The following is a 22,461-nucleotide window of genomic DNA, read 5'->3' as shown; positions in this document are numbered from 1 at the left end:
GCAGCGTCCGTCGTCATCCGATCCGATGATGGATGAAAAAATAGCTTTTTCCTCCGCCACACTTTTTCGGATTGGAGCAGTCGCATGTCAACGGACTTGTCACCGCTGACATCCGACACGCCATAGAGCTCTATGGAGCATCCGTTCAGGTCCGCCTGAAAAACTTGACAGGCAGACCTGAACAGATCGTCCGCGTGAAAGGGGCCTTAGTTTTTAAATGGGTAAACTGAGAACTCCTACACACAGAGTTCAGTTCATTCAGAAGTGTAAACATTGTATCTCTTTGCTCTTTTCTTGGCAGACTGCCCAGAGAGGAGGAAAGTCTTCACTGAAGACTCAGTCAACTTGCATTGATTTCTATTGCAGAAGTCATTTGCAAGTAGTGCTTTAGTTATAATCAGCCTTTTTATCGGCACAATTGGCCGATGCCAATTAATTGAAAAACAGCAAATAATCGTGTCCTCAGTCTCTGACCATCTCTTGTATCGTGTCCTCAGTCTCTTACTTAAACTTGAACACATTGCCAATAGTATTAGCAGAATTTCCATTCAGTGCACCTCTAGCAGACATGATGCAGGCGATGGTCAGAGACTGCAGACATGATAAAAGAAATCAATGCAGCCTAACCAGTGCCCGTCATATGCTGCCTACCTGTGCCCAGCAGTCTCACCAGTGCCTGTCATATGCAGCCTACCTGTGCCCAGCAGCCTACCCAGTGCCTATCATTTGCAGCCTACCTTTGCCCAGATCAGCGGTGATCTCCGTGTGTCACAGACCTGGATTTGAATTGCCTGGACTGCAGTAACAATGTCCCGCCTCCTATGATCTCATCACACTGATTCAGTGTCCCGGCATTGGATCAGTGTGCTGTCTATCACTGGAGGTGGGACATTGTTAAACTGGCCTGGGCTATTCAGCTCATGACACATGAAGATCGCGGCGAGGAGAAGGGAGTGGAGGACTGGACAGCATTAATGACACTTCCGCAATGGGTGGCACCCAGGGTAGACCACACACCCTTTCGGTATTGGCTGTTTTTTTTTCTTTCGGCCAAAAAAAAAAACAGTTTTCATCTGCTTTTCAGCGGCCGAAATTTCGGTGCACCTCTAGTTACTATGCATTACAGCCCTCTGCTTATTTTCACTACTTTTTGTAAGGGTTTACTGAATAAAGCTGGGCATACACGGTTAGAATTTTATTTGATTCTTGCTGAGCTTGGCCAAGATTTAAACTGTGAGTGGTCCTGTTGGTACCATCTGGCTCTACAACATTTGATTTTTTTAATGAACATTTGTCAAAGGAGCCTGGTGTAAAATTGTTAGCCAAACATTGACTGTATCCAAACTGATGCAGTCAGTGTTTGGGTATTCCGCAGCCAAGGGTCCCATAGGCTTCTAATTACAATAGCTGGCCGGGGAAATGCCTTTATCTGTGCTATTTATTGTGAAAGGTGAAATTAACTGATTCAAGCTGAGTGAGAGAAATCTACAGGTCTGTGCCTAGCTTGAGTCCCTTAATGCATTGTGAGCTAAAGTTGTACCTGCTTTACTGTTTTCAAACTAATTTCCAGCTGTGGAAGGAAGATCCATTCTTTGCTTTGAAGTGAACTTAAACTCAAAACTAAGGATTTGCTATCTTATAGGGAGCACAAAAAAAAATTTTGTGCCTGGAAATACCCTGACACATCTACCTATTGTCTTAAAGTGTAACTTCACCCAAAAGTTTTGGCACTTCTTTTACAGTGAGTCCTGTCAAAACCAGGTACCCACTCACACTTCTGCTCGGATTACCACGGCGATCCGAGCGGAAGTTCGGTCCATCCCCCCTTTCCCCTCACAGCCTTCTGGAACATGTCACATGCCCCAGAAAGCTGCAAAACCATTCACAAAGTGTGAAGCCGCAAGCAGTCACGGCTGGCTTCCCAAAGTAAACATGCTGGCGCCGGAACCCAAACTTGGCTGAAAATCTGTCTCAGGCGACAGCAGCGATGGATCCGTGGACAGGTAAGTGTCCTATTATTAAGTCAGCTGCTACAATATTGTTATCTGCAGATGTTGAATTTTTAGGTTAAGAATATTTTTTTTTTTTCTGAAGAATACCATCACATCTCCTGTGCCTAGGAACGCCTCTAGCCCAGTAGCTGTATATCTGCTGAATGTTATTATCGGAGACTCTGTGCTTCGTATTGCTCATCTTACCTTTTATAGCAGATTTGTAACCACAGGTCAGATCATTCTTCATGCATTAAAAACCAAGAAAGCCCTTTCCTCAGGTTATTGTTGGTGATGTTATTTATTGTAAGCTTGATTGTTTGGTTCAGTGATGCCCTTGTTGCTCTGTGTCCCTCACTATATGTATAATAGCATAACTCAATAAAAACTTTTTGTTAAAAAACAACCGATTTTATTTCTGAAGGTTTTTGTGGTGGTATAAAAATACGCAGACAACAAGAAAAGCCTCCACACAGGGCAGAAAAACATTTAATAAGACCAGTAGGCACATGGGGAAGGTTATTTAAACAGCACAAGGCACAGAGAATATCAACAGCGGCCAGGTACATCAATTACATATCAGAACAGCAAGGATGGGGTTGGTGACTGTGCAGCACATAATATAAGAAGGTGTACACCATTAAAGAGCAAGATATGGGCACATCTCTATTCAGTTAGAAACTAGCCTAAATTTGCTCAGTAGGTGGCTCTGCCTACCTCTGGCTACCACCTGCCTGACATCTCTTGAAAATAGGAAGGAATTGGGTGGAAAATTGTTAGCCAAACCGTGCCTATATCCAATCCGATGCACACTTTGTATTGACAGCTGACAGAGCTGGATTACAAAATACAATAACCTCAGGATAGAATTTGTCCATCCTCACTGTGTAGTATGGCTGGAGCAATCTGTTGTATTTTTTTTCCATTCAGCCGGCATGCACATGGCCAACTTTGCACAATCTAGGTCTGTGATTTTAATCTTTTCCTGCTTGTGTCCAGGTGCTTCTGTATGATCTCCGGTCCAACCGCCCCCTGATTATGAAAGATCACCAGTACGGGCTACCCATCAAGTCCATCCAGTTTCATAATTCTCTAGAGCTGGTCATAACGGCGGACTCCCGAATCGTCAAAATGTGGAATAAAGATAATGTAAGTGTGATGATTAATATGTGTGCTTTAATACAACAGACTTCTAATATGAAATATCTGTGGTACTTACTATAAATCCAGTCTATAGAAAGGTCACATTCTGAAGCCAGAATTTGGTGCTTGCATGTTCTGCTACATGGACCTTCTATAACCATCCACAGGACATGGCTCTTTGTAAAGATTTCATGACTGACATCCAAACTTTCCTTCACATAGGGCAAAATCTTTACATCTATTGAACCAGAGGCTGATGTGAATGATGTGTGCTTATATCCTAATTCAGGTAAGTCTACCATGAGTAGAATTAAATTGTGGCTCCTCTCCCTTTGCAGGCCCATCCTCTCCCTTTACTCTCTCCCTCTGCAGGCCAGCCCTCTCTCTCCGCCCTATCCCTCTGCAGGCCCGTCCTCTCCCTTTACTCTCTCTACCCGCCCTCTCCCTCTGCCCTCTCCCTCTGCAGGCCCGTCCTCTACCTCTGCAGGCCCGTCCTCTCCCTTTATGCTCTCTACCCGCCCTCTCCCTCTGCCCTCTCCCTCTGCAGGCCCGTCCTCTCCCTCTGCAGGCCCGTCCTCTCCCTCTGCAGGCCCGTCCTCTCCCTCTGCAGGCCCGTCCTCTCCCTCTGCAGGCCCGTCCTCTCCCTCTGCAGGCCCGTCCTCTCCCTTTACACTCTCCCTCTGCAGACCGCATACTTTTCATTGGATCTCTTGTCAGTATACAGTCCATCTCACAGCTATGCCCTCAGCAAAGATGAACCTTTTTCCTCTGCCAGCATACTGTTTATTTTAATTTATAAAACTCCGTTATGTTTGTTCACAAGGTCTGCAGTCTGTAACCCAAGTGAGAATATATCCCTTTCACTCCTGTTCCTGTAATAGGAACACATGGAATGATTGCAGATTGTCACTGGGGCAGGAAGATGCAGACTGTAGCACTCTGAGATTCTAAAGCTGGACACAAACCAATAATTATTTTTACATTCAGGAAGATTCCCCCATCCACACAAAGGAGGGGGATGAAGAAAGCTTCCCATGGCAGAACATTGTATTCTTTCAGCGGCACCTACCCACCTCTGTCCGAGTACACTGATCAGTGGCTGCAGTCATTGTTCCGCAATAGTTTTTCCAGCAAGTCCCTTCGACAGAAGTCGAGCAATAGTGACCACACACTGGTTGACGTTCGGCCAGTCCCAGCTGAATTGGCCATATTTCAATCAGTGTATAGCCAGTTTTACCTTTCCCCATTTTACTTAATTAATTTCCCCACTGGGTAGATTTGAGGTCACTACCTTTCCAGAAAAGAAGCCAGGGGAAATCTACACAATAGGGACAACAGACTGCAAGTAAAAACTGAACACAAACGCTAACCAATTACTACCTTATCCAGAACTAAACCTAAGTGGGAGTTTGTCTCATCTATGAACTATATTAGACTGAATTTCCCAAGCAATAATGATCAAGCCTCTTTATCCTGCCATGTATGGGATTGTGCGGCTTACTGAAAAGATGTTTCTTGCCATGGTGGAACAGATTGGCATTTGTTAGAGTGTCAGCTCTTTGCCTTCATGTTATTTGAGGATTACATCAGAGCATCTGAAGATTGTAAGATCTTCCTCCCTGCACCCACCTTCTCATTGCTCAGGGCATGAGCAGGAAAACTGATATGTGTTGTTTCTTGCTCTGAACCTTCTGAAAGCAGAACTGAGAAGTGTGCTTTATAATTAAAGTATAACTAAAGGCAAAACTTTTTTTTCCCATTTTGGACAGAGTGGAGAGGGATTACTATTATCAGTAAAATAAAACGCCAAATTTTGGGTTGCCTCCAGTAATGTAATAGAGGGGAAATCTTCCAATGGGGACATAAGTTCTGGTGACCTGGGAGTCTCCAAAGAATTAACTTAATTTGCTGGGATTTCCTCTCACTTCCTGTTTGGCTATGGGACAGGAAGTGAAGGGAAATCTTCACAATGGGACACAGGCAGCGAAAAAGAAAACTGACAGGGGTTATAACCCTCCCTAAAGCTGGCTACACACAATACAATTTTCTTTTGATTTACCAAAACAATATAATATGAGGTTAAATCTAAACACTTTCCATTTGTATGCAATCACTGATGCCCTTCCACTACATAGTTGAAGGTAAATCTAAATTCAACAACAAAAATTGTATAATGTGTATCCAGCTTTACTCTATCCAAAATGAAAAACAAAGTTTTGCCTATAGTTCTACTTTAAGTGCACCTCTTACCGTCTAAATCGTCCTGTTTCAGTAACTATAGTGTGGAAGTGCACAGGGTTACATTTTCTGCATCACTGTCCTTCTCACGTATGCATATATGATTACCTTTGTTTTTTATTATACATTTGTTGTTGTTAGTGTGTCTTTTATATTGCTATCTTGGTTCTTCCTGGTTGGTGTCCCCTGCTGACAGTGGTGGTGGATTGTGTGACACAGACCTTTCCCATGCTCCTTTCATCAGGAATTTTGTGGTATCAGCCCTGTACAGCTGCCAGGTGTCCAGTGTTTGTATAAACATGTTTTTATGGCTTGTTGCTGTTTGTGTCCTCAGGAATGCTGTTCACTGCTAACGAAGCACCAAAAATGAACGTCTACTACATTCCGGTATGTTCATTAGAAAGGTCCTCCTGTGTGATATATAGCAGATACTAAAGTAAACCTGTTGCCGCTGTTCTGTTTTGTTTTTTTTGTTTTCTTTTGTTCTTTTTTGTCTTTACTATGATGCCTTCTGTTAATGTTCAAACCCAAGAAATGACAGGTTCACTGGCACCTCTACTATATGTTAATTTAATATAAACCCGGTGCTGTTCACCCATGGGGGGGGGGTGTTGTTGCCGTAGCCAAGCATAATGAACCAAAGAAAAAAATTTGGGGAGAACACCTTAAGTGGGGGAATCCGAGAGAATAAAGCAGCTACCATGGCGGCAAAAGGCAATACTGGAATCTAGGAATGAATTACAAAAATGTATTCATGAATTTTAAATAAAAACATAGCTAAGATAGCTAGAAGACAATATCCACACAGGTTATAGTTTGTTGAGTTCCATGCTGCTAAATAGGAGTGTGGTACTTGAACAATGGACATACAAACAAGTGTAGAAAAACGAACAAAACAAATAACAAAAAGGTTATACATGGATCACCTGCGGTAATTACCGCTTGAAAAAGGAGCAAAGGATGCACCGAAAAAGGGTCCTAAAAAGGCGGTCCATGCGTGTATGGCCCACGGGGGTATTGAAAAGCAAAAAATGTATGGTAAACCTGCTTGATATTTAATAAAAAGTAGCAAATACTAAAACTCCTGGTATGGGATCGCCATCTATGATACAATACAAGATGCCTATATTTTCATGGGCTTTGGAGCTGTGTGCATAAGAGTCAAAATGGCAGCACATGAATGTGACAGCTGTTGCTTGAATTAGTCCTGCAAGACAACTGATGCACTGCCTCAAAAGATGACATCCATAATGACTGGACACAAGTAGCTGCTGGTATGGCTACTGCTTACTGGAACCTAGTGAATCATAGGTTTCTAACAATATGTATAGAACAGGCTGCTGGCTCCTAAGAGACACACTGTAATGAATCTCAAAGAAAAATGCCTGCACTTGTATGGTTCATCCAATAAACGGTTTCATTTGTTGCCTGCAATAGTGATGTATGCAATAATCACATATAAACCTGTAGAAGTCATTAGCTTCCAGGGCCTGGAAGTGCTAGTCCCAATGGAATGGGGTCCCACTTGGTGGATAAGTGATGTGTCAAGTAAACGGGCTAAAGGGATCAACTATTGCAGGAATACATGGAGTTCCAGAGATATGCTTTGAGGCATGAAGGGGATCGTACATTCCCAGGTGCTATGGCCGGTGGTATAAGCAGATTCCTTTTCTACAGCCACAATCATGAACTCCACGATGTGTGTCTCTGGCCATCCATGGCCAAGTGGAGAGACCATGCTGCTACATAGCCATCGCTAGCGGTGTGTTCATGCGCTGGACGTTGAACTTGCATGATGATGCTGAGCGGGTTCATAGGTATTTCAGGCCGCCAGGCAGGCTTACGCTCTTCCTATAGCCCAGGGGTAGGGAACCTTTTTGGCTGAGAGAGCCATGAACGCCACATATTTTTAAATGTAATTCCACGAGAGCCATACAATATGCTTAAAACTATATATTTTTTCTTTTAATCGATTAATAATTTCAATTATAACTGTAATATCCACGTTATCTCCCCTACGATTGTCTGCTTGCTTACCACTACACAGGCAGATCCACAAGCAGTTGAGGCGGGTGATGAGGATGTCAGAGTGACGCTTACCTAGTCCACCGCCGGGTGTACCAAGATGGTCACAGCTACGGAGCTAGGCTGAAGCTGAGGCCTTTCCTATGGGCTCAATCCACAGATCGGCACACCACGCAATCCGCGGATTGAGAGGTGAGAGCCAGATGCAGCCACCAAAAGAGCCACATCTGGCTCGAGAGCCATAGGTTCCCTACCCCTGCTATAGCCGAAAAGTGAATTTAAATATATATTTTTTGGTTTGTGGTGCTCAGATGCAGTGTAATTCCACTTTAAGGGCTGGTAAACACAACAAAAACACGCTCAAGATCCTTACCCCATGTGTTTATACTTGCACATTTTTAACATGTTTCTAAATGCATTACAGGTGCTTTTTTTTTATTTCACTGTATTAGGGTTCAGTGCGTTTTTGATGCATTTTAGTGCCTTTTGGTGCGTTTTTTACTTTCAAAAGTTTTTATTGATTTTACATATCAAAGAGAAACAAAACAGAAAAGTACAGATAATCTTGCTCACTTGTCGGAGGTAAAAGTCACAGATAAGGAATACATGAAAGGTTGCTTAGGACATCGACAAGGAATTAAAATATAAATATGTTTCAGGATAATCGCCCTTCTCACTTGCTTGTGACATATAGAGGTTTAATCTGGGGGGCACTAGTCAGTCCTCCCCTGCACCCCGACTGGGAGCACACTGTGCAGGGAAGGAGTCCCGTGGCGTCCGGTGCATTCTACAAGAGGTGTGAGACCTCCATAGCCATGGAGGTGGGGTACTACGTTAGGGGTGTGACTGATGTTCCCACACCTCATCTCTCCAGTATTATATAACATGAAAAGAAGAAAAGAGGAGAGCCATAAGGGTCCTGGAGAGTGAGGCAACAAAATAGAACCAAACAAAACAAAATAAAACAAGACTCTGTACCGACAAACAAGGGGTGAGAGGTGTGGGAAGAGGGAGATGGGGGGGGGGGGGGGGCGTGTCCGCAGTCGAGCAACCTTCAAAGCCGAGAGTGGTCAAGGGAACTAGGGTCGGACTCCTGGGATAAGTGAAATGCCCATGTATTGAGCCCAAGGCTCCCACGTAGCCTCGAACTGAGCCGTGGAATCTAAAAGAATGGCGGTAAGTTTCTCTTGCACCATTATCCAATAATTTTTTTTAACGACGGCTGCAAAGGGAACTTTAGGGAGTTTCCAAGCCTTGGCTATTGTCATTTTGGCACCCAGGAATATAAATTGAATTAGTTTACGAGTATGTTTCGGGATCCCAGGGAGATTAGCATTGAGTAGGGCAATGGCAGGGCTTCTCGGGAGGGTATGGTTAGTGATATTCTTTATTAAGGCTAGGATTCTTTTCCAGAAAGGCCTAATTCTGGGGCATTCCCACCAGATGTGGGCCATGGTCCCCATCAGGTGGCATCCCCGGAAGCAGCTGGGGTCAGCTGAGGGGAACATTAGGGAGAGTCTCGAGGGGGTTAGGTACCACCTGGTAAGGACCTTTACATTGGCTTCAATTAGTGAGACATTTCTAATGCCTTTAAAGGCTCTGGAGAAGGAGGCCTGCCACTGCTCTACCGTCGTGCTAAGTGCTAGTTCAGTCTCCCAAGCTGTCATGTAAGAGGATCTATTAGGTTGATGAGCAAGGGCCTTGTATACCACTGAGACCGCCCCTCTCTGTTCCGTGGCCTGTCCGCACCATGATTCGTACGGAGTGCAGCCTGAGGAGGCCTGCCTACCCGTACAAAGCTGTAGAAGGAAGTGCCGGATTTGGTAGAACCTAAAGCGTTCTGAAGGAGGCATCTCGAGCTGGTTCACACAATGTCCCAGGGTAATAGGGCCTCGAGCGTCCAGAAAGTGCCCTATTCGATATAGACCCTTATCCATCCACCATCTAAAAGCCGTGGGCTCCTGGCCCGGTGGGAAGTCTGGGTTGTTGAATAATTGAGCTAATGGTTTTAGGTGCGAAATGAGGTGGGGGGATTTTTTCAACCTGTCCCATAGACAAAGCGATTGTGATAGAATCGGGGAGAGGATGGGGGGCCGGAGCCTTGGAGGGGACCAGAGGAGAGATTCAATGGTGTAATCTGGGGCTGCTTGATTCTCCAGGGAAACCCAGTCTGGTTTTTCAGAGCTATTGTAAATTATTGATAGCTGTGCTATTCTAGCTGCCTGAAAATACCAGAGCAGCTTTTGGTGCGTTTTTGATGCGTTTTACACCCTGGAACTGACTACACTGGTGTAAACTATTCCATTGCAAACCATGTAACCTCTTTTCCATGCGTTTTTGATGTGGTGTGAACTGGCCCTAAGTTAGGATTGCTGCACCTCTTTCACACCCGCTCCACTACAATTGAACGCTGCAGTTGGACAGGGACTGTATAGTGCCGAGTACTTGCTGCACTCCATCAGTTCCCAATTTCCACCCAGCTAAACTGTGAAAACCATGTAGAGGAGTTTATCTGCAGATTAAAGGAGGATTACCCATCCAGAAGTCAGGAGTTAAGACGTGACTACGTATATAATTGGTGATCCCACAATTTCAAAATAGTCCATCTGTGACAATGGTTTCCCTGTCTGACTTCCTACAGTGTCATTTATTCTCCTTTTAAAAGCAAGGAAATTAAAGGGAATATGAGTTTATGGTCATTGTTAATGATAAGAGAACTCCCTGAGCCTGGGAAAATACATATAACCTTTACATAATGTATAGAAAGAGTTCTTAACCACTTGAGGACCAGCCGCCTTCGTTATGTCGCTACTTTGACATTAAATACCATTGTTATGGCCGCAGCTAGCTGCCATAACCATGGTATTTTTAAAAACACAGACTGCCTCTTTCAGATAAAAGTGGTCTCAGTGGCGGATTCGCCCCAAGTTCACTTTTATCGGTGGCGGGCCCCCCTCCCACTGCGCTCTGGTCATCTCCGTCGCTTAGCGGGGCCAATCTGTTCCTCTTCCCCTCAATGCCCAGATGCCGAATAAGGGAAAGATGGCCCCTGCTCGGCTCCATAGCATTGCTCTTAAAGTGACATTTTTTTAATTTATTTTTTTATTGCATCTTAGTGTAAATATGAGATCTGAGGTCTTTTTGACCCCAGATCTCATATTTAAGAGGTCCTGTCATGCTTTTTTCAGCTGGACACTGATGGTCACAAGACTGCTACCGTGTTTCCCTGAAAATAAGACCAGGTCTTATATTAATTTTGGCTACAAAAAACACACTAGGGCTTATTTTCAGGGGATGACTTTATTTACAGTATGTACAATAATCGTCATTTATTCAAATACAGTCATTGCATCTTCTGCAAAAAAATTAAAAAATAAATATCCTGATCCTTTAAAGCATGATAGACAGCACAGTGTCATTTACCCCTCTATGTTCTAAAAAACCTGCAATAAAATAATAAAATGTTTTTTAAAAAGTTCCTGTGTCCCCGTTAGCTCAGTCAGCATTATGAAATTCTGTAATCCCAAAACCTTAGTTAAAATCATTATAAAATGATGTAATCCGTTCTGTAAAAAGATTATATATATATATATATATATATATATATATATATATATATATATATGATTATATCAGGGCTCGACAAAACCCGGGCGCCAGGTCCCATTTGCGACTAGAATTAGCGAACTGGCGCCTGGGGCAGCAAAGCTGGGGGTATGCTGTCTCCGCGGACCCCCCCCCCCGGCGCGATCGCGTCGGGCCGCGCCGCCGCCGGCCAGTAATTTAGCCCCCGGCTTTGAGGCCTTCTACGATCCTATGGTTCCTTCTGGAATCTGGCGCCCTCTTGTGGTGGCCGTTGGAATTACAACCAGCAATGCTAATGGATGCAATGCTAATTTTCCCTGCCTGCCAGCCTATCTTCCTTCCCTTTACTCAGAACCCCTAAAAATTATATATATATTTTATTCTAACACCCTAAAGAATAAAATGGTGGTCGTTGCAATACCGTCTGTCACACCGTATTTGCACAGCGGACTTACAAGTGCACTTTTTTGGGGAAAATGTATTTAATAAAAAAAAAAATAAGACAACAGTAAAGTTAGCCCAATTTTTTTTAATATTGTGAAAGATAATGTTGCGTCGAGTAAATCGATACCAAACATGTCACGCTTCAAAATTGCACCCGCTCATGGAATGGCGACAAACTTTTACCCTTTAAAATCTCCATAGGCGACATTTAAAAAATTCTACAGGTTGCACTTTCTTTTTTTTTTTAAATTGGTTTTTATTGAGAAGAAATTTTTCTTTTAACAAAAGGAGAAGCAAGTTGCACTTTTTAAGTTACAGAGGAGGTCTGGGGCTAGAATTATTGCTCTCACTCTACCGATCGCAGCGATACCTCACATGTATGATTTGAACACCGCTTTCATATATGCGTTCGCTTCTGCACGCAAGCTTGGCGGGACAGGGCGCGTTTAAAATATTTTTTTTTTTTATTTTAACTTTTATTTTATTTTTTTTCACTGCTCTTTAAAAAAAAAAAAAAAAAATGTGTCACTTTTATTCCTATTACAAGGAATGTAAAAATCCCTTGTAATAGAAAAAAGCATGACAGGTCCTCTTATATATGAGATCTGGGGTCAGAGAGACCTCACATCTCATATTTACACTAAAATGCAATTTAAAAAAAATTTGCTATTTGAAAAAAATAAATAAAATGTCCCTCTAAGAGCTATGGGCAATGACTTGAAGACAGGTGAGGGGCTGGGGGCTATCTTCCCCTCACTCGTCTCCATGTCAGGCCAGGGACAGGTCCAGATCGCCGTCACGGACCCGGCTCCTAACTTTTTTAGCTGGCTCCTAGATTCCAAGCAAATTTGTCAACCCCTGGATTATATAATGTGCAGTGTGTCTCCCTTGTGTAACTTTATTGTGGAAAATACCTTTTTTACGGTGCTCACTTGATCACGCAGGAGCTCTTCTTCCCCGCTCCAAATACTGCAGAGGGAGGGGCTGAAACCTCAGCGCGCTGCAGAGGGAGGGGCTGAAACCTCAGCGCGCTGCAGAGGGAGGGGCTGAAACCTCAGCGCGCTGCAGAGGGAGGGGCTGAAACCTCAGCGCGCTGCAGAGGGAGGGGCTGAAACCTCAGCGCGCTGCAGAGGGAGGGGCTGAAACCTCAGCGCGCTGCAGAGGGAGGGGCTGAAACCTCAGCGCGCTGCAGAGGGAGGGGCTGAAACCTCAGCTGACGTCAGCCCGCTCCAAGCGCTGCAGAGGGACATCAGCCAGGATAAGAAGCGAAACGATCTGGTGGGTCACATGAGCACCCAACCATGCTGTAAATAAGGTATTTTCCACAATAAAGTTACACTGCACGTTTTATAATCTTTTTAGAAAACAGATTACATGATTTTTACAAGGACTTTAACTAGGGTTTATTTTCAGGGTAGGTCTTATATTGCAGCCTTCCCCAAAAATCACGCTAGGTCTTATTTTCGGGGCAGGGCTTATTTTCAGGGAAACAGGGTATACACTGCAGATGAGAAAAGGTATTTAGCAGTTTATATTTCCTAAAATAATTGCATTTCCATGTTCTATGTACTGTGGAAGGCCAGATATAGTGAATGCAGGGTCCTGGGTTTAGTCGCACTTTCAGCCCATAAGCTTTTTTAATTTGGAAGTATGTGGAGTCGGGATTCTCTGAATCAGAAGAGGGAGGTTGCACAGCATTACATCAGAACATCAAAGCATTCATTCTTTGTCCAGAAGCACTCTAAATATAAGGTGAAAGGTGAACTGAGTGGACTTTCTGACTTTAGCCGGATGGATGGATTGATTCTACAATTTGTCCCTTTTAAATGTTGCAGGCTGCCTGCTGATCTCCAAACACTGCCGCTGAGATAAATCCAGTTGTAGCTGGTGATGGCAGGAAGCTCATGAAAATTTGGGCAAAGTGACGTCTGTTCACATTTGGCTGGTGGCTGATCTCTGGGTGTGTAGGAAATTCAGGACAGGATGCATGTTTAATCATTGTAGGGGTTATGATGTGAAATAATCATGGATGCAACATGAAAGGACATGTGTGAATGATGCACATTGCCCTATATTTAAACTGGGTGACGTCAGAAAACGACATTAAATGGCATCAGGGGAATATAGGAATTATCCTGTTACCTGCAATTGTGCAATTTACTCAGAAACCTTTCATCTGCAAATTGGCTGTCATATTAAAAATACAAATTGCTTTAACACATGGAATGTTCACAGGCATAGTGGTGAGATTTCCATCAACAGATAATCTGGATTCAAAGGAGAGACCCATAATACACATACCGTATATACTCGAGTATAGGCCGACCCGAATATAAGCCGAGGCCCCCAATTTACCCCCAAAAAAACTGGCAAACTTATTGACTCGTGTATAAGCCGAGGGTGAGACATGCCTGTCCATCCCTGTGTGTGTGTCCGTCCATCCCTGTGTGTCCGTCCATCCCTGTGTGTCCGTCCATCCCTGTGTGTCCGTCCATCCATCCCTGTGTGTGTGTGTCCATCCATCCATCCATCCCTGTGTGTGTGTGTCTCCATCCATCCATCCATCCATCCCTGTGTGTGTGTGTCTCCATCCATCCACCCATCCCTGTGTGTGTCTCCATCCATCCACCCATCCCTGTGTGTGTGTGTGTATATGTGTATGTGTATGTGTATGTGTATGTGTGTGTGTGTGTGTGTGTGTGTGTGTGTGTGTGTGTCCAGCCTACCTTTGTCCCGAGCCTCCGTCCCGTGCCTTGCCTCCTTGCCTCCGTTCCGTCCCGTGCCGTGCCGTGCCTTGCCGTCGTGTCGTGCCTTGCCTTGCCTCCGTCCCGTCCCGTCCCGTGCCGTGCCTTGCCTTGCCTTGCCTTGCCTCCGTCCTGTGCCCTCTTCGGCGGCCATTGTAAAATTCAAAAGCCGCGCCTCCTCCTTCGCCTGTGATAGGCGGAACACTGAATTTCCCAGCAGCCTGTGTTCCGCCTATCACTGCCTTCGTATCATCCTCGTCCGTAGTACGAGGATGATACGATGTCCGTGATAGGCGGAACACAGGCTGCTGGGAAATTCAGTGTTCCGCCTATCACAGGCGAAGGGGGAGCCGGAGGCGCGGCTTTTGAATAGAATGGCCGCTGTCTGTCTGCTCGACACGCTGATCGAGCGGGCAGACAGCGATGACTCGAGTATAAGCCGAGGGGGGCACTTTCAGCCTCAAAAAAGAGGCTGAAAATCTCGGCTTATACTCGAGTATATACGGTACACACAATACACATACACACAATACATATATATACATAGACACACATGCTGCTTTCAGGTTTTAATTCCAGGCAAACAGACAATTTTTAGGCATACACAGTTCTGTAAAATGTGTGTATGTCTTTTGAGTGCTTTCACACTGGCGCAGTGCGCTGGCAGGATGGTAAAAAAAACTCCTGATAGCAGCATCTTTGGAGCGGTGTGTTCACCGCTCCTGCCTATTGAAATGTAGCAGCGCTTTTCTGTGGTTTTAACCCTTTCTCGGCCGCTAGCTTCTGAATACCACCGCTAAAACGACAGTAAAGCGTGGCTAAAAATATCGCCATTTTACCGCCTACACCCACACCGTCCCAGTGTGAAAGGGGCCTTAGACTGGTTCTAAAGGTAAAACATTATATATATATATATATATATATATATATATATATATATATATATATATACACACACACACACACACACACACTGTGTGCGTATACATATACACACATAAAAACATATGCATTCCCTGCATTAGGGTAAAAAATATCTAACCACTACTTGTGCATCCCACCAAACACTACTTACCCGAGTCCTCTCTTGATCCAGCGATGTGCCCGACTGCATCTCTTCTCTACCCTCTTCCTAGTCTCACAGAAGACTCGAGCAGCAGCAGGAGCTATTGGCTCCTGATGCTGTCAATTAAATCCTGTAAGGAGAGGCGGGGCCAAATCCAAGCCCATAGATCTAAATTCATCCATTTCCTACTAATCTGACCAAATTTTGGTCAGTCTATGGCCGGCTTAAGTGTCATTTCTCTCTGCTGTCTAGTTCCTCTGCTATCAGCATGAGTCCCTTCTGACAAGTTTTTCAGACACCAGAGCTAAAAGGGTGACAGGGCAGTGAGCTCCAGCACACAGTCTGTGATTGACAACTTCAACTTCGTTTCTGTGCGCTGTGTGTATTCCTTCCCTCTAATCAGCTCTCAGAACTCTTGTGCAATGCGTAACTGCAGCTCCCTGCCCCCTGCTTTCTGAGTCTGTGAAAAATCCTTTTCATCTCTTGAGTTTTACAAGGATGTACAGGACAAATGGCCGCAGATAAACGAGTACAACGTATGTAGGAGGATTTGTTTCTTCTGTGTGTCAACTGAGACCAATCACTTCACTGGGTATAGGTAAGGTTTTACAACCACTTTAAACTTTATATGGCCACCTCAAATGAGGGGTACAGCCAAACCTTGTTTGGCTGTACTTCTCCTGTGGATCACAAGAGTGCAGATCATTCTGTACTCCTGTGACATGTTTTTAGCCGACAACGGGCTGAAGCCCGCTGTTGGCGGACGTAAAAAAAAAAACAGGCCCAGGCAAAGATCATGACAATATGGTCGGGAGCCACCCATGGAATTGGACCGATAGCTGGCTCAGCCTCTCAGCAAGCCGCTGAGAGCCTGGGGCAGCTGCTCCCACCCAGTGCAGAGAGCCAGTGACTGACGGTCACCAGCACCTCTGATTACGGAGCACAGCAGTGTTTGCTCGGTTCTCAGTCTTAAAGCCAGTGGGGAACAGATGCAGCATTGGACCAATGCTGCATCCACTTAGGTAAGTGTGATTCCAAAAAAACAAAAACATACTTATACTTTTAATGGAAAACATATTTAGTTTTCAATATTAAAGTAAATGTAAAATAAAAAAAATCTCTATGCTCTATAATGGAATTGCACAGAGCAACCGTGAACCTCCTCTTCTTGGGTCCCCTGACGTCACTCCTGGCCCCTCCCCTGTCCAGTGCCCCCATGGGAAGCCACTCCCTTGTCATTGGCTTTCATTGACAATGGCTCCCAGTTCCCCAGCAAAGCCAGTGAGACCCAGAAGTGAAGGGAGAGAAGAGCTGCAGATGTCCACAGCGCTGGATTGAATGGTCGGGTAAGTATAAGGGGGGGGGGGGGATGCTGATGCCTAAACATTTTTATACCTTAATGCAAGGAAAAATGTTTAGGCTTTAGAACCACTTTTAAGATTATTTTTTTTTTTATCAACTCACAATTAGTCTATACAATACTTTTGAACTGGGCAAAAGTGCAGATATGGCAGATGGTTAAAGCAGTAGTAAACCGCAGTTGATGGGGGGGGGGGGGGGGAATCCCTGCAAGGAAATGGCATAATGTGCTTGTATGCATCGCACACTAGCATATTACGAGAGACTTACCTTAGAACGAAGCCCTCCAGCACCGCCCTGTCACTGCTGGGAGGGCTGGCATCTTCCCCTAGTCTTCCTTCTGTGTTCCAGTCCTCCGACTACATGAGTGGCAGGGGATGCGATGATGTTGCATATGCACGCGGGAGCCACCATTTATGGCATGGGATCTGAAGGTCTGACACTGTATGCCAGACCCTCAGTTTCTAAACTGTGCAAGTTTGAGATATTCACAGTTTAAGCTTTACTATAGGCTTGTCTGTAGGTACAAGTAGTAGAACAGACTTTACTACCACTTTAAAGTAATTGTAAAGGAAAAACGTTTTTTTTAAATCACAAATATGTTATATTTACCTGCTCTGTGCAATGGGTTTGCACAAAGCAGCCTGGATCCGCCTCTTCTGAGGTCCGCCACCAGTGCTCCCGGCTCCTCCCCTCCCCTCCCCTGTTTAGTGCCCCCAGTAGCAAGCCACTTGCTATGGGGACACTCATGCAGGCTCGCTCCCGAGCTGGCTCTGTGTGTCTATAGATGCGCGCACACACCACACACACACACACACACACACACACACACACACACACACACACACACACACACACACACACACACACACACACACACCAAGGCTCAGCCAGTCCTCTGTTCCCTCCTCACTAGCTGTGATTGACAGTAGCAGGAGCCATTGGCTGAGCCAGTGAGGAGAGGGAGCAGCTATGCTACACTTATGTACAATGCTGAATCATGATCAGGCTCAGGTAAGTAGAAGGGAGGGCTGGGTGGGGATTTTTTTTACCTTCATGTATAGAATGCATGAAGGTAGAAAAAAAAAACAATCTACCTTTAGAACCAATTTAAATGAAAGGTTTATGAAAAGTAGACTTGGAGGACTTTCTGGTTCCTTTTGGCTCACTCCACCATAAACTTTAGCAGATGTCTCATTGTTTTCCTGCCTGCTTCGCGGTGTCTTGTCAACATCCACAAGTGATCAGTAGTCGGGTATTTTTGTCCATCTGAATGGGCTCAGCGCAGATGTGTCGGGTAAGTTCAGGAGGAAATAGGTCAATGTGTTAATGACTGCACAGCTTGTGTCTAGCTCAGAATGGAAACATGTGCATCCTACCCCCATGTTCAAGGGGATTAACAGATATTAGTAAGTCAGACCCAACGTCAGGAAATCCTAGTGATTTCCTCCTGCAGCCTTTCAAGAAGACGCACATTGAGCCTTCCATAAATGCATTGACTTAATGTCTTTACTAATTACACACAGAAGAACTGTGGAAACAGAATGCGCTAGAATTTGTTTTTTAAAAATGAAATATTTCAGGACCCCACTGCTAGATCAGTGACTACAATTTGTACTGTCCGTAGTCATGTAAACACCGCCACAGATAACTGATTCATCACTACCGGCACTCTAATGATCGCAATGTCCCAGCCGCAATCCTCCAGTATTGGAACAATTACTTGTATTGTCTTTGTTTTTAGAAAAGATTAGTCTCCCATGTGAGGTCTTTATGTCTTCATATTCGTTTGTGTACTGTACGGGTGAGGCTGGTAGTATCAGTGGAAGAATAGAGTTCTATTATTGGATTATTTAGTAGTGATGGTGACTTTAACTCAATGCATTTTGTTGTTGCAGGCCCTGGGCCCTGCTCCGAAGTGGTGTTCATTCTTGGATAACCTTACCGAAGAACTGGAAGAAAACCCAGAGACAACCGTGTATGATGATTACAAGTTTGTCACTAAAAAGGATCTGGATGACCTTGGTGAGTAACATCAGGCAACTTAAAGCCCAACTCCAGGCAAATAAAACAATGATCTCTTTGCAGTGGGGCTGTCCTCTAGGGGAAAATAAGAGGAGAGTTAATTGCCCATTCCTCCCTGTAGCTAGACCGATTGCTGCAACGCCTGCATCCCATAATCCACACGCAGGGGCCTGACGAGTGTTTTTTTTTTATGTCAAATTTCACTTTAGTTTTAGTCGTAGTCTTTTGACTAAAGTGCCATTTTAGTTATATTTTAGTTGACTACATACTTATGGGTTTAGTTTAATTGTAATGCATTATTTGAAGAGGAAGTAAACCCTGGTGTTTTTTTTTTTCTTCCCCGCAAAGTAAAGGCATAATGTGCTAGTATGCAATGTATACTAGCACATTATATGACACCTGCAAAAGAAGCCCACATCATCCCCGCTTCAGGCCCCATCCATCTTTGCCTGTCTTCCTTCTGGGACCACAGACTCCGGCTCTGACTGTCCAGAGCCACATGACATCACTCCAGCACATGCACGTGGGAGTCATAGGTTTCAGCACACGCTCCTGAAAAACTGCACTGGCGGCCGTTCCTTCAGAGCGCATGCACCGATGACATTGATGCAGTATACAGTAAGTATCTCCTAAACCGCGCATGTTTAGGAGATATTTCCAGTACCTATAATTAAGCCTTGTTCTAGGCTTACCTATAGGTACAACTTGCACAGGGAGGTTTACAACCTTTTTATTTAAGCATTACTCCTGGAGTAAAAATCAAATAACATTATTATAATCCCTTTCACACTGAGGAAGTTTTCAGGTGTTTTAGCGCTAGAAATAGCACATGTAAAGCGCCTGAAAACTGCCTACCTTGCTGCCCGAGTGTGTTTACACTGGGGTGGTGCATTTCCGGGATGTTAGAAAACGTCATGCAAGCAGCATCTTTGGGGCAGTTTGGGAGCGCTCTATACAGCTGTATTCAGCACACCCAAAACTCCCTGCCCATTGAAATGAATGGACAGCGCTTCCAAAGCGCCTGTAACCAAGATTTGCATCCATAGACGCAGAATGCACGCCTCTGCTCCGCCCCCCGGTGCCCGCGTCATTGGATTTGATTGACAGCAGTGGGAGCCAATGGCTTTGCTGCTATCAATCTATCCAATCAAGTACCCCAGGCAGAAAAGGTGAGCGCGTCTCCGCCAAGGGAGCGAACGGGCTCAGGTGAGTAAAACGGGGGGTGGGCGGTCACTGTCAAGTTTTTTTTTTTTTCACCTTAATGCATAGGCAGACATTGCGGCTGCCGGGCATGTGCATCGGGTCCCGAGTGACGTGGCCCCCAGGCGGCCGGGAAGCCCAGGACGTCATGACGCCCGCCCAGGATGGGAGATCCCATCTGTGGACATCATATGACAATGGGCGGGTATTGAAGTGGTTAACATTGGTCCTGACATCAAGACAAGAGATACTTCTGATTTATAATAGAGGCTGGGTATGTTCCGTGTTGGCTAGGACAGCCTGTCAGAAAGTACCCTTATAATATTGATATAACATATTGGTTGCTCTGGAATATTTTTGTACATGTAGCACCCTCTAGTCTGTGTGCTAGATGTTAGAGTAATTCAATTTAGTGGCTCAGGGCTAAGTCTAAGCTGTGACTCTGTTTTAGGGACTCGGTGCTGGATGACACATCCTAGCAGCCTCTCTGGTGCCCCCCCTTATTTTCTGAGACATTGGAGAATGTCCTGGACATGATGGGTGAAGGTTAGGAGTAGAGGAGCTGCTTGGAATATTTTGAGTACCCTCCGCAAATTCCTAGTAAACGGCTGGCCTGGCAGGGGGCAGGCCCCCTCATAAATAGACATGGAAGATGGAGTGCTGAGGAGGCTGTAGGTGACCCTCGGGGATGCCCCTAGTCTGGGCGGGGGGTGACCTTTTGGCGGGGGCATTGGGTGCTGGGAAAGATCCCCCATAACACATGGAGGAGGCCCTTCTTTGAGTTACAGTAACAAGAGGAGAGGGCAGCGGGAGAAAATCAGCACTACTGGGAGATCTCCTGAGAGTCAGTCGGGTGAGCTTGTGTCAGTCTGGAGGACTGTGGGGAAGTTACCCTGGAGGGCTAGTGAAAGGGGCAGCTGCAGCCAGGTGGGTTGGCAGTGCCTGAGGAGGTGGTGCTGATATCAGTAACCACAGGAGTAATGTAAGCTGGACACTGAAATTCTGCCACACAACTAAGGGCTCAGGATCCTACCTGTAATGGGCCATTGCTTTATTCTGAGCGACTGTCAGATCTTCACAAGTGAGTGCTGGAGGAAGAAGTGGGGCTGTATATAATGACTGTGTATATATAGGAAGAGTGTCTCTGAAGTTTGTTGAAGTCAAGTGGGCATCCCATAACCTACCACAAAAGCAAAGTCAAAGACTGTTCTCTGGCTCTGAAGTGTTTGTGAAAATGTGTTGTGCCCGGATGTGTTGGGTGGGTAACCCAGTTCATCTGTAGCCCTTAAGAGGGTGTGCTACATATATTTCTTAATATTTTAGAAAACGTGATGGTAATGAATGAAATGCATTGATGCTGTTTATTTTTTGGTGCATTTATTGCCTTGGGGGTTAATTTGATCTTTGATTTTGCTTTGTCTTTTATTGTTTTTGTGTTTTCTTTTGTCTACTTGTCATTAAAAAAAAAAATGCATGTAAATCCAAGAAATTTATTTTTTCCTATTTGATCCCTTTTTGGTCATTTAAATATACCATGAAAGGTATTCTGTTGTATTTTTTTAAAACAATACCCATGATTCATGTCAGAAGTTTAATGTTTGAATGTGTCCTGTGCATGCTTCTGTGTGATCTCGAGGAGTCTAATTGCTCCTTCTAGTTCATCTGTTGGACTACAGGATAATTAGCATCTATTTTATAGAGCAGAGGAGAGGGATTCAGAAGTATAACAAAAAAAAAGTGGGCAGGGCTGACACCAATCCTCCAAAATATTCAGTGTGGTCATCCCACAACCGTACTTAGGCTTCCTTTATCTACGGGAATCCAGGGTTATGCAGGTAAATGCCCGTGTGAACTAGGCCTTTAGAGTTAGAGTGCATTTCTGGCACATCAACAGGTATTTGTTTGTACTTGCAGAGTATTTAAAGAGGTGGAACATGGAGAAATGTGCATGTATTGTGGAACTGTATTGTATGTGTTTCTTTCTTTTTTTTTTTTTTTTTTTATCACCTGCGGACCATATAACTTGGATATACGGTGGCAAAGTAGCACGGCTGCGTCGTATTACATACCTAGTACGTGATCCAACACTTCCGGGTCTGGAGCACACTGGTGGCGGCCTGCTCCTGCTGTGATCACACATAGCGGGGGCCGCAGACTCCATGTCCACTGGCACCAGCTGATTGTTCAGTACACAGGCAAAATGGCGATCTGCTATGTAAATAAGGCAGGTCACCATTCTGTCAATAGGGAATGCATTGATCCTGTGTTCCTGCAAAGCAGGGACACAGATTTCTGCCTTCCCTTAGTAAAAGCACCTCCCCCACAGTACACAAGCACTGGCTAGGAACACAACCATTTCTTCACCCTTGATGTTAAAGTGGACCTTCAGTAATTTTTTTCATCTTTCCAGTTATTAAATCTTCTGCCCTTGTTGTTTTAACTTTGGATGTAAAACATTTTTTTTTTCTGCAAGTAAATACCTTATACAGCCCACTTCCTTTTTCTTGTCTGGTCATTAGCCTAGGCTTGTGACATCATGCACATCTCTCACTCATGCAAGAGTTTGCCAGGAAAGGAGATGAGTCATAAGAAGGTCAATGAAAGCTGGGAGTCTTGCGTCTGTGTAAATCCAGGAACTGAA

General features: G+C 44.7%; 1 protein-coding gene across 1 annotated transcript in view; it reads left to right on the top strand.

The window, feature by feature from the left end:
- Window positions 1-22,461, top strand: part of NOL10 (nucleolar protein 10) — a gene marked incomplete in the record, with an annotated part of 98,108 nt that overhangs the window by 28,975 nt on the left and 46,672 nt on the right. Inside the window, 4 exon segments of the mRNA XM_077488783.1 lie at window positions 2,991-3,140; window positions 3,357-3,423; window positions 5,707-5,759; window positions 18,494-18,620. Coding sequence (XP_077344909.1) covers window positions 2,991-3,140; window positions 3,357-3,423; window positions 5,707-5,759; window positions 18,494-18,620 — 397 coding nt within the window.

Source organism: Lithobates pipiens, unplaced genomic scaffold, assembly GCF_037356315.1.
Source record: "Lithobates pipiens isolate NorthernLeopardFrog02 unplaced genomic scaffold, aLitPip1_a1.2 Scaffold_18, whole genome shotgun sequence".
NCBI classification, from domain to species: Eukaryota; Metazoa; Chordata; class Amphibia; order Anura; family Ranidae; genus Lithobates; species Lithobates pipiens.
The sequence above is the reverse complement of the archived record's forward strand: the minus strand, read 5'-3'. Positions and strand labels throughout refer to the sequence as shown.